This window comes from Syzygium oleosum, unplaced genomic scaffold (assembly GCF_021117445.2).
Source record: "Syzygium oleosum isolate NSW1041296 unplaced genomic scaffold, Sole_v2.1 Sole_v2.04, whole genome shotgun sequence".
Taxonomy (NCBI): Eukaryota; Viridiplantae; Streptophyta; class Magnoliopsida; order Myrtales; family Myrtaceae; genus Syzygium; species Syzygium oleosum.
In genome coordinates, this window is record NW_026607488.1 from 72,404 (window position 1) to 84,604 (window position 12,201).

The 12,201-nt window shown below is 39.8% G+C and overlaps 2 protein-coding genes across 2 annotated transcripts; both read right to left on the reverse strand.

The window, feature by feature from the left end:
- Positions 1-264: 264 nt before the first annotated feature.
- LOC130137965 (lachrymatory-factor synthase-like) lies at positions 265-774 on the reverse strand. The gene has a single exon (XM_056310716.1). The coding sequence runs from the start codon at positions 772-774 to the stop codon at positions 265-267; it is 510 nt and encodes a 169-aa protein (XP_056166691.1).
- A 4,636-nt stretch (positions 775-5,410) lies between these two features.
- Positions 5,411-6,139, reverse strand: LOC130137958 (lachrymatory-factor synthase-like). Its single transcript, XM_056310707.1, has one exon. The coding sequence runs from the start codon at positions 6,137-6,139 to the stop codon at positions 5,630-5,632; it is 510 nt and encodes a 169-aa protein (XP_056166682.1). The 3' UTR covers positions 5,411-5,629.
- Between the last annotated feature and the right edge of the window lie 6,062 nt (positions 6,140-12,201).

The window sequence follows — 12,201 nt, forward strand, 5'->3', positions numbered from 1 at the left end:
TTTGTATGCCGTATATTTCAAGTGATGAACAGGCTGCTGACATTCTGACCAAGGGACTGCACAGAAGACAATTTGACCGTCTAGTGTGCAAGCTGTCTATGGAAGATATCTTCATGCCAGCTTGAGGGGAGTGTTGGAATTTGTTATTTAGCTGTCATATCTATTAATTAGCATGTTGGAATGTGTTATTTAGCTGTCATAGCTATTAATTAGTGTTAGCTGTCATCCTACCAACTACCCATTAAATAGGTTTTTAAATAGGACTTATCTCTTACTAGTTCCTGTTGTGTATAAATAGAGACTTGTTGTACCTATTGTGAATATGAGAAATAGAAACGTCAGTATTTTCTCTTTCAACAATCCTTCAATCGGATTTACCGCGGAAGACCAGCTCATTACACATCCATCTTCTTCTTCTGCATCTCTTGCCGCCGTCAGTTTCATTGTGGCAACCAATGATTCGAACCCGGCAGTATTGAAGTCCACGATCTCATAGCTGAAGCATTTGTTGACAGGGTCAGTTGCAAGCAGCTTCTCAAGAGCCCAGTTTGTGACCACATCCTCCAAACTGTCGGCAGACCTTCTTGTGACGGAGCAGTATCGGATGCATCCGGGTTGACCCGATATGCCTTCGACTCTGTAGCACGTGTCTATCGTGGGGACCCACTTGTGCAGGAAGAAATCCTCCAGGAGGGGCCATGCCTTGTAAGTACTAGAGCCTCTCACTAGGGCACCAACCTTTCCTTCCCATTTTTCCTCTGCTTCACTGCCCATAGCAATGCAGGCTTCAGGCTTCTGCAATTGGCATTTAGCAGTAGTGGAACAACACTGAAATAGTGAAAGCTTTTGTTGGCAGGGTATGAGAAGGCAATGATTGTCATGGGAATCAAAGTGTTGGACAATGCTCTTAGGTTGACTTCAGTTTGTCAGTGGATGTACATGGGGCGGGTGCTATAGCGGCGCATGAACATGTTGAAATACTCTGAGCATTTCTTGTCAGTGTGCGAAGAGGCATTTGCCGGAAGTGGCATGGGAATCATGTAGGCTATCTCTCTCTCCAATATGTAGTCTTGGCCTTGAGCAGTGCACGGGCATCTGTCTGGTTTGATATTATTGAATCTTGGGAAATCTTACCCGATTATGACACTTGTCTATTTAGAAGGTGGTATTCATAGACTGATCCCTTGAGAAAGTTAAGGCCAAAATTTATACTTTTTCTATAAAATCTTACTTGTTGACACCTAAATTTTGGCGTATCATTTAGTGTAATTTGCATAGAAAATTAGGGATTAAATTTTTAACCCCTAAACAAAAATATTTAAATTGCATAAACATATAGTTTAGGTCCATTTAATTTAATTGCATTTTTTGCATCAGATTGGCAGTGGCGAATGAGCTTAAAATTTCATCGAACGAGACTCGGCTCGCTCGGAAGGCAAGGGCCGGGAATTACAAGTCAAACGGGCTCGGTTGTTTTAATTTGAGCTTCATTCAGCCCATTATCCTTAATTAATTCAGCCCATTTAAATTAAATTAAAATCTAAGCCCAAGCCTAAGCCCATTAGGACTAGAGAGCCCATCTAATTGACCTAGATTAGTGTTATATATACATCATTACGTCAGGCTTTCTTTTGGGGGTTCTGATCACACACAAGAAACATAGAGAGAAAACAAGAAAGTTCATAGGGAGAGAAGAGTCGTCGTCTTCCTTGGGCGTGTGTCTACACGATCACGACCGAGAGCTCCACGACCAGACTCTATTTCTTGCTGCTTTCGTGCCTCCTCGTGGCTGTTCCTCCGCTCATCGCTGCGTCACTTAAGTTCAGCCAAGGTTGGCTTTTGTTGACGGAGTCAATATACTACGTCCAAGTGAAGTCCAACTCAGTGATACCCTTGCCGAACTGCTCATCACTGTTGCTGTGACCCCCTTTGCTGCTGGCCACTCTGCACCACCACGCTTCCAACATCCGAAGTTGTCCTTGCCTCAGCCTTTCACGCCTCAGACGCTGCTCCAGCAGTCAGCGAGCGCCCAGAGATACCAGCCAGTAAGCGCGAGCGGTTTCCAGTAATTCCAAACAATTTTCTGCAGATTCTCGGCGAGCCCATCCTCTCCGACGTTCAGCACAGCAGCCCAGCAGAATTAGTGCTCATCGTCAACCTGAACCAACGCTGCACCTGCCACCGAGAGCTGCTCATCCAGGACGTTCGCTGAATCCAGCGAACGGCAAAGTTTCTCGGCCTTGACTTGCGCTGGTCACAGCACGCTCCAGCCAGTTCCCGCACTCGAGTCCCAGTCAAGTCCAGTAGATTCCCTGCCGTTGAATTTCCAGTGCGCTCGCCAATTTAGTATCGGGTCTAGTGAATCTTTGCTGCCACCATCATGCCTCTGTGACGTCCACTTGGTCTTGCTTCCTTGCTTAGTGGGTCCAACGAAGTCAACAGAATTCGTTGGATCCAATTTGAGTTATCTGCAGGTTTCTTTGGTCTTGCCGGGAAGTCCGATAAATTTCCTTGTCGGTTATTGTGATTCCCTTTGATGACGAAGCCATGAAGTAGCAGCTCCGCGCAAATCACACCGAGGAGCCCACGACCACATCGTGAGCCACCATCGGACATCACCGCCGGTCTACCTGCCGCCGACACCCCGTTCCGATCCGCAAGCCCGATCCGGCACCAAGTTCGAATTTGGAAGATATCCGCAAATTAGGTAAGATCGTTATCCGAATATATTTTTTTTTGAAATATTTAATTTCTTAAGTTTTCGGTGTTTGAATATTTCGTGGATATTATTTGGTGGATTGCTAAATCTTAGGATAATATTTGGGATATCCGCAATATTTGAAACACTTAAAATTAGGAAAACTTCCTAATTTAGCAACGTATCTGGACGACTATCCGACCTTATCCCTAAGGTTCGATACGCGGCGATACGGAAAATTATTATCCTATCCATAACCACTTGGGTACGATAATGATTTTTATCCGCTTTCCAAATTTGAATAATCGGCTTTCCGTCGATATCTGTAACCCTATATATATGACCGATAGTTTGATTTTTGTGCCTAATCCGAGTTTGAAACAAATATGGCGGATCGCGTGGACGTTTTGAATGTGGTTGCTATCCTTGTTTATTTAATTGCTTTCCTTTTTCAAATAAACAGAAAATTCAAAAAATATTAATTAGATTTGAATTAGAGTTTTTGCATGTCTAGGAATCCTAAATATATCTAGAAGATAGAGTAGTTATTTAATTTAAATTAGGACTTGAGATGATTTATTTCCTAGTTTAAATTAAGTAATATTCTGATCTTAATAGATTATTCAGGTTATTTTATTATTTCGAATTTCCATGAAAATCCCAAGAAAAGAAGAATGAATTGTTTTAGGATAGATTAGGATAGATTGTATTCTTAATTTAATTAATTCATTATTTCGAATTTTAACAAAAATCCTAAAAAGAAATCATGCCAGGGTAGATTAAGTCATCATAGTTTGCATGTTAATTTAGGCATTTTTATTATTCCGAATTTAAATTGAGAAAATACCAAAAATAATCATTCGTCCTGTCATTAGAAATAGGTCACGTCGTCGCACGACATATAGTTTGCATGCTAGGTTGCATTAATCGCATGTCATTTTCGCATGTCATTGCATATAGGCTAGATTTCATTTAAATAAGTGAAAATCCAAAAAAAGAAATTGAGTGAATTGCTTGTTAATTAGAAATCATATTAGGGTGTCAATGTGATTTTCTAGCTAACAATGCAGATGCTTACGTTGCTTCCAGGTAAGTAATTCTTCCAAACTTGCAATTTATTTAATGCTTTCTCGGGTGTTAAATTGGTGGTTTGCGCACTCGCATGAACACCTCACATGTTAGTAACTAAGTTGAAATGGATCCAAACTGCCTTCACAAAACATTTTTGAAAAGAAAAGGTACCGAAAGGGCGTTAGACCGGATCTAGCGTAATCAAGTCCCCCGGGCTTAGAATCTCTGGTTCGTAGGAATAAAACATATCTCCCTATGTTTTATTTAGGTTTCTAATCAACCTACCATAAATTGATTAGTGGCGACTCCAAGCATGAAAACTTTTACATGTTAAAAAACTTAAACCCTAAGTTGCGAATTGGTAGGGTTTGGGAGGGCCCGAGTTAGGCTTAGTCTTAACAATCCATTAGCCTGAGAGAAATTTTAGGTCGCGACATTACTCAAAACGGAGATCCAACGCACATGAAAATCAAGCATTGATCACATCCTTCATCTTTAAAATGTCCATGAGTTTTGGGAAAACGGTTTTTTCCCCAATGTCTAAGGACGTGTGTGATTGCATTATCGATTCATCATAGGTGTTATAAACTTAAAAAGATCCATGCAACGTCTTGCAATTCGCATGAGGGGAATCCTCTATAATTATTGTAACCTTCCACGTGAAATTCTAACGCGGACTAATGAAATATATGTAAATCTCTTGCTTAGCATGCTCACTAATTAGGATAATTGTAGTGCAAGTATCACAACTTATCAATTCTTGATTTCAGTCCTAAAACTCTCATTTTGTGCATTTGAATCCAAAACTTATCCCTTTTGTCCACTTCAACCGTTTCGGCGAATCCGATAGTTTCAAGTGGACAGAAATGCATACGTGACTTCTTTTTTTTATTAACTTTTAACCTAATGTGGTTTTTTTTATATTTCTTTTTTAAAGTTTGAAGGCAAAATTGCGTCCTTTTGTTGATTCTACGTTAGCGATTTTCGGCCAAATTTAGTCGGATGGACTCAATTGGCAAAACGTGAAAATGTTAAGGACTCAATTGATAAAATTAAAAAGTTATGACTAAATTAGCAAAACTGCAATAAGTTTATGAGTTTTTAGATAATTTTCCGGTCATGAGATCCAAGCACACTTCCACATATGGGAGCACTTGGCTATTTATAGGCTTAAGGAAGTGATCCTACCTCCTATATATTTCTGGATCAATATCTTCCTTAGAAATTTTTTTGTTTGATGATTTTCAGTTTTAGATCTTCCTAGAAATATTTTCCAATATGATTATAGAAAAAATTAGATGTGGATAATCTATTAGCTACTCATCTCTACACGAGAATATCTTAATATCTATCCTAGAATAATCTAGATTTCTTGGAGAAGATGGGCGGTGCATCTTTTTCTTCAACATAAGTTAATAAAAAATGATACAGAAAAATGCATCTAGATCTTTAATGAATTTCCACTTCTGTTGCACTTGAGCTCAGGATTAGCGTGCAGATGCGAATTCAATCCGTGACCCTCGTTTTAATCGAGAGCTGGTCACAATTCCTTCATCGGATCAAGATGAATCACAATGTGGTTATCCGAAATTAGCTCGAAGTATATATAAGTGGAACGTGGAGGTACAAGAGGATGCTCTAAATCCAATGCGAATGGGGAATAATGACCAAACTTGCGAATTATTGTGGAAATATTAGAGAGCTAATACGTACTACTGCCCAGACTTTCACTACTCTTGCACACCGCATCACACAGCTTCAAGACTATCACATGAGCACGAAAGCAGATCATCAGATTCAGAGGACATCAGTTCGTGAATCCAATCACTTTGCTTGACCAAGAAGAGCCTCCTCCATCCTCTAGGCCATGACCCGCAAGCCCGACCCGATGAACTGGTCCAAGTCCTCGGGTTTCCAGCAGTCCACGGGCTCGACCTCGTAGCTCCACACGATGCGACACCCGTCTTCCTTAGGCATGACTTGGACTGTAGAGACGTAGGAGTTGAACCCGGCATTGCCGTCTACGATGCTATAGCTGAATATCTTCGCAGCCGGGTCGATCGACAGCAGCTTCTGCTTCGTCCAATTCAGGGTTGTCGTCTCGGTGTCGCCGACGTCCCGGTCAACCGGGGTCCTGAACCCGGCGCAGAAGCGGATGCACCAGGGCTGGCCGGAGTTGCCCTCGACGGGGGAGCAAGTGGCGAGGGTCGGGAACCACTTGGCGAGGCCTAAGAAGTCCTCCAAGAAGGGCCATATTTGGTCTGCCTTTGGACCTGCCAAGACCGCACAAGCTTGGCCCTGCCATTTTGGTTGGTTTTGGACCTTTTGGTTCATGTGAGAAGTCGCATGATCAATGTTTGCGGATTCCATGTTGAAGAATGCCAAACTAATGCGAGGTGCAAGTGGATCTGGTTCAACAAAATGGTGAGAGAGAGAGATGAAGGCAAATTAGGCTTGTGTTCTTGAGCTACAGACATGAAGGTGTATGTATAGGGTGAGAGAAAGTATGTCTTTCGGAGAAAGCATGCTTTTCGTGTGCTCGTACACCGCATCGTAATTAATTACATCGCTTACGTGATGAAAGAAATTAATCACTTTCAAACAACACGTAATCCCTTATTAATCACCAAGGAAATGAAATATCCGGCTGGAATAATCAAGAATCACAATCTCAACCGATTTGCTTTGTCATAACTTATACCATAACCCTAACTCGACGATTCCAATATAGCTAACCCATGCTGCATGAGAGATCTGAGGCGATGATATGTGGCACGTACATTAGATACCTAAGAGATGATTTCCCCATTCTTTGGCTCACATGTCTATTGAAGATCGGTTAAGATTACCGGTTTATCTTTCCTATTCCAAATCATGTAGATCAGAATATAACGTATCATATGGTAGATAGATTTAAACATAAATAATAATAGTGCCTTATATTTGCTGACTTGCTTAGCCAAAAGGAATCCTACATAATCTGAATTCACTAGTGCTTCCTGCTAAAATATTAACTAGTGTTAATTGCGTTGGTTGGCATGCTGAGTATATACTAAAATTAGTTTCCAAATTTCTATCATAAGATCATGTTCGTGTTGAATATGAGCACTTGTTGCCAGACTTCATCATAGTGTCGCGCGATGGGTCCTAGTCCGAGAGAGAACTGCGAGAGCAACACCATCTGTTTGTGCTTGACATGAATCGCGTGTTCTTTGGTTGAAAACGAGAAGGAGCTTCTGGCAAATTTGAAGAGCAAGTCATGATGGGACACTAATTTCGGAAATGCTAATTATTTCTAAGTAAACCATCTACTTAATTAATTTGAATAACCAAACTAAAAATACAAGCACGGCTCATTGGACGAGAGTGGGATATTTTCCTTCCAACGGCGTGTTTGTCTAAGTGAGAATTTTTCGCGAATTAGTTTTCTGGATTGTCACGTGTTTAGTTTGTTGAAAATGATAAGTCAAGGGAAAATCATTTACGGTCAAAAAAGATATGCATGCTTAAAGTTAGGAAAATGAATTCTTTAGCATGAAAAAAGAAAAATATTTTTTCAAAAAGTATTTTTCTTTATCATAAAATTTATCTCCAAACAAACACACCTTAAGATTGGAAATTACATTAACATCACATGATTCTATTTACATCTCATATGTACATTTTCTCAACACCTAATCGTGCCAAGAGGCAATTGATCTTGTGCAAAACCTAATCTCCCTTTTTCCCCACCTAAAACCTAATCTTCCTCGTTTAAAGAAAACAACAAGAAAGCAAGCCCTATAAATCTAATCTACGAAAGAAGAAAATGTTTGGTGGTAGTTTTCTATGTACTAACTTGCATCTCAGACCTCATTTTACTTTTAAATTATGTGCCTAATCTTAGGATAGTGGTTTTTAGCAAATAAATAAAAAATAATATTTTTTTGGGTAGTGGTTTAACGATTCAATTGGGATTTGAGATTGACATAGTATCACAATTTAGTTATTTTTTTCCGATTAGTCTTAATTAGCATCTGAATTTAATTTTAGTTATCTTCCTCATTACAATTTAAGTATGAATACTCTAATTTTGCAACAAGTTCTCCCTTTGTATATCTTAGTCGTGTAGTTAGGTACAATGCTACGTTATATCTGACTATTAACCCTACATTTAAGCCCGTTATTGGTATGTAGGTTGAGTTTGGTGGAGTTTTCTCTAGGTCATGATTTTACTTATAGCTTTGTTTGTCTTGGTTTAATGCATTTCCTTTTTTTGTAATAGTCTATTTTCGGGTGCAACCTACCAAGTATACAAGGCTTTTTTTAATGTAAAATCTTATAATACTTATCATTATTTTTTTTAATTTACGCGTCAACTGTTAATTTAGGATTGAATTAGTATCCGTACAATGAATTTAGCACCGATTGGACAATTTCTCCAAATTAAGACCATCTTACATCTTAATTTTTGTCAAACTGATAGGTTGTCATGGGATGACTGTGCATCGGCATTCATACAAGAGTCTAGTTAGATTCCAATAGCTTCCTGAAAAAGACGGGACATAGTAATCCAATCGAGACCACATGTAAAACAATTGATATCATATGTTAAACCTGTATTTGAAATCCCTTTCGCTCATTTTCCTAGTGTGGTTGCATATTGCCTTAGCCTTAGAAAGAGATAATAATACAAATAGTCCCTGAATTTTGGTCCAATCTATAATGTCGTTCCTAAACTTTTAATTTATGTAATATGGTCCCTGAATTTTAACCCAATATTCAAAATGTGGTCATTGAACTATTGATTAAATGTTCAATATAGTTCTTCCGTTTATGTCAGTTTCAAATAGTTTAAAGACTAAATTGAAAATATACCAATAGTTCAGAAGTTGGTTAATGACCCATTTTGACAGCTCTAAGTCCAGGGATAACATTATACATTTGACCAAAATTCAGGAACCACATTGCACAAATTAATGTTCACGAATGACGTTGTATATCCCACCAAAGTTAATGAATAATTTTTAGGAAATTTTTTTTTAAATTATTCATTTCTGCGAAACAAATGGAGCATAAATTCAAGTCCAGCTTTAGTATATCCCACGCTTTTGATGTGATTTTGGTAAATCATTAATGAAGTAAATCGGATAAAACCATTGTATGATGATCATATCACATGACATCTTGGCACAGTGTTATCCACTTAGTAAGAAATGTCGTCTTCAATGTTTGTTGGAAAATCGCATAAACTAAGACAGTTGAAGGTGGCACACATCACGTCATTACTTTGGTCACATGCTATAAACGTTGTTTTAAAGCGAAGAGCACTAGGCATGATTTTGTGATAGGAGGAGGAGGAGGTACGATGTTGTATTGTATGATCGAGAATAAGCCATTTGTCCATTTTTTTTTGGATCAATGCCATTTGTCCATTCGAAGCCACCTTTCTAGCTGTTATCTCTGTTCTATATTGTGCAAATGGAAAAGAGGTGATTGATAGTGTTTATTGATAATGCGCATTTATCTTGTGTAAGTATTGAATATGATATATGTGACTGAATGACATTATGCGCATTAAGTTCAGACTAATATTTGTGCACGGCGGGAACTTATCATGCGAGATAAAAAGCTACACCATGAGAGCTATTAAATTATATCTCGAGTTTGAGTCCGTATATGATATTGGATGCACACGTGGAGCATTTGTTGTTTAAAGTCGCGCAAAATGCAGTGATGAGCGGACAAAGAGGAAGAAGCAAAGCTTCAGCATTCTCTGTGCTGGGAATAAGTGTTGGCCATATTTGTCTTCCTTAATTAAATGAGCACATGGCAGCAAGTATTGACTTTTCTCTCCTTCGTTAATGTATGCCATGGGTTCTTGCTTTGTCCCTAGAAAGCTGAACGTCCATTTTCTTCCTCATTTAATCCATGTGCATGCATGCCCATAGAAATTGGTGGACACCCCTTTCTGCTTCCGAGGTCTCTCTCGTAGGCGCCGAATGTCTCCTCCCTTCTTTTGGTCATATTTTGTGGGCTTCATTTGTCTTTTATTAATAAATGAAGAAAGAAGGAAGGGTGAATCCTAGCTCATTTTTCTTACGTCGGTGCATGATGGTCGTGGATACACACAATCATTTCTACATCCATTCTCCTACAAAAAGGGGAGCAGAGGATGTAGAGAAGCAAGCAAGCCGAGATAGCTCCAGGGAAGAAGAGAGGTTTGAGCTCGAAGAGATTTGTGCGTAGAGTCGGGTTCATTAAGTTGAGTTATTAAACACTGTGAATATTGGGTATATATATTAGGGTTGGAAAATACTTAAGTGTGAGTGATTGTAATCCTGTAATTCTTCAATTTATCAGTGGATTATTTATCGGTTCTCCCTGTGGACGTAAGTTCCGACATTCGGACCAAATCACGTAAAATTTTTGTGTCATTTTATTATTCCTCGTTTTGTTTCTCTGTTGATTTCTACAACTCCCGACTTAATTGCAAAGTTACGATCCGCTTCCGCCGCGTCGCCAATATTAGTAAATAACAAATTGGTATCAGAGCTAAGACTATGCAATTATGTCTGGAGCAAGAGTAGAAGTTGAGAAATTTAACAGAAGGAACAACTTTGGGTTATGGATGTTGACACCTAAATTTTTTGAGTTTCCCACGTAGTCTTTTATCTCATAAAAGTTAACGGTGGAAGTCAACCCTTCAAAAAAATTGATACCACATTGTTTCATTTTGTTGTATTTATTTGCATTAGGCACTTATAGTATTAACATGTTTAGCATTATGCATATTTGCATCAAGTCAGCCATGGGTGCTCGTATTAAATTCCAAAATTGCGAAAATTTGAATGAAACCTTGATCAAAGATTTCAATCAAACTGAGCTGGCTGAATTTGGGGATTTTGAGGAATGCTTGGATTCTAAAGATCGATCAATGAAGCTTTCAAGGAAAAAGAATTGGAGATGGGGATAGAGATTGGCCGATGGATCTTGCAAAGCGTAATTGGTGAAAGAGGGTGAATTTCCTTGATGAATAAAGACCGTCATGAAGGCAGTAGCTTCACGCCATTTTGGGAAGGGGATTTTCTTACTCTAAATCAATCATAGAGATTTTCTCTCCAGCCAGCTAAACGGAGGAATTCTTGGGATATTTTTCCGTTAATGATAAGTTCACGGCTGAAGACAAAGGAAAGCGCGACAATTGAGAGGTGAAATCGGTGAACAGACATCAATAAAAGGATAAAATCAAAGTAAGGAGCCTATTGGAATGTGCAAATGGGCTGGCCAAAATCGTGGAATGTCATGAATCAAGGGAAGAGAAAAGGAAACCTAAAGATTTGCAAAGAAAGAGAGGTGCCCAGAGCCACTATAAAAGGGCACCTTCAGTCAAGAACAACCAGGGGGGGGGCGGAGGAAGATCCGGAGGAACTCGAAATAGAGAGAGTTCAAAATACGATAGAAACAAGAGAGTTCACATCCGTCTTCTCGGTAATTCGCAATAAATTTCTTTGTTCGAGTGAGCCTAGTTGCATCGCTCTTGCTATTCTCGATCCTGTGTCGCTGCTGTTTGCTGTTATTCGCTGCTGCTTCGTCCCCGCTGCCGCCACTCGCTGTCGTTAGCTAGTGTCACTGCTCATCGTCGCTGTTCGCTACTGTTTACTGCTGTTCATTGCTGTGCCGTTGCTGTTCGTCGTTGTTTGCTGCTGTTTATTGCTGTTCGTCACTGCCGCCGCTGCTCGTTGCCATTCGCTGCTCACTGCTGCTTGCCGTTGCTGCTTGTTGCCGTTCGCTACTCGCTGCGAATCGTCATTGCTGCTCACTGTTTGTTGTTGTTTCACTGTTGTTCGTCGCTGACACTTGCTGCTCGTTGCTGCGTCACTGTTGCCGCTGCTCACTATTGTTCGTTGCTGATGTCCGTTACTGTTTGCTGCTGCTGCGCTCCTCTTCTTGCTCGTTGCGTCCTTGTGCCTTCACTTCGGATCGACTTCTCGTGGCAAACTCTAACCAAGTCCATCCGCAAAGCCTTGCTTATTCTTGCCGTCATTGCAGCTGCTCACCGCCGTGACTGTCTTGCTCACGACCTGTTGCTAGTGTGTCCTCAAGCCCATTGTCGCTGCCTTTCGTGACTCATCAAGTCTGTCCTCGGGGAAATCCTAAATAAGGTAGTCAAGGTTTGACAAATCTCATGTAATAGTTTCATTTTAATATATAGTTTTCAAACACATGATATTTAGTGATGAAGGTTTAGAGTGTTCTGGTTGTTTCAGCGCATCAACAAAGACATATTTGGCTTTCGAACCTTTAGACACTAAGGTCGAACCCTAATATTGTCTTGCGTGGATTGCTATGGTTGAGTACGTTATCATTGATGTGATTAATTCGGATGTCGTTATTGCGCACATTTACGCTTTAGGTTTTCATATTAGGGCCATGCATGGTTAGTCTCGTAG

What these genes read in the sequence shown, in the direction of transcription:
- LOC130137958 (XM_056310707.1), bottom strand. Translation starts at nt 6,139, where the DNA reads ATGGAATCCGCAAACATTGATCATGCGACTTCTCACATGAACCAAAAG.
- LOC130137965 (XM_056310716.1), bottom strand. Translation starts at nt 774, where the DNA reads ATGGGCAGTGAAGCAGAGGAAAAATGGGAAGGAAAGGTTGGTGCCCTA.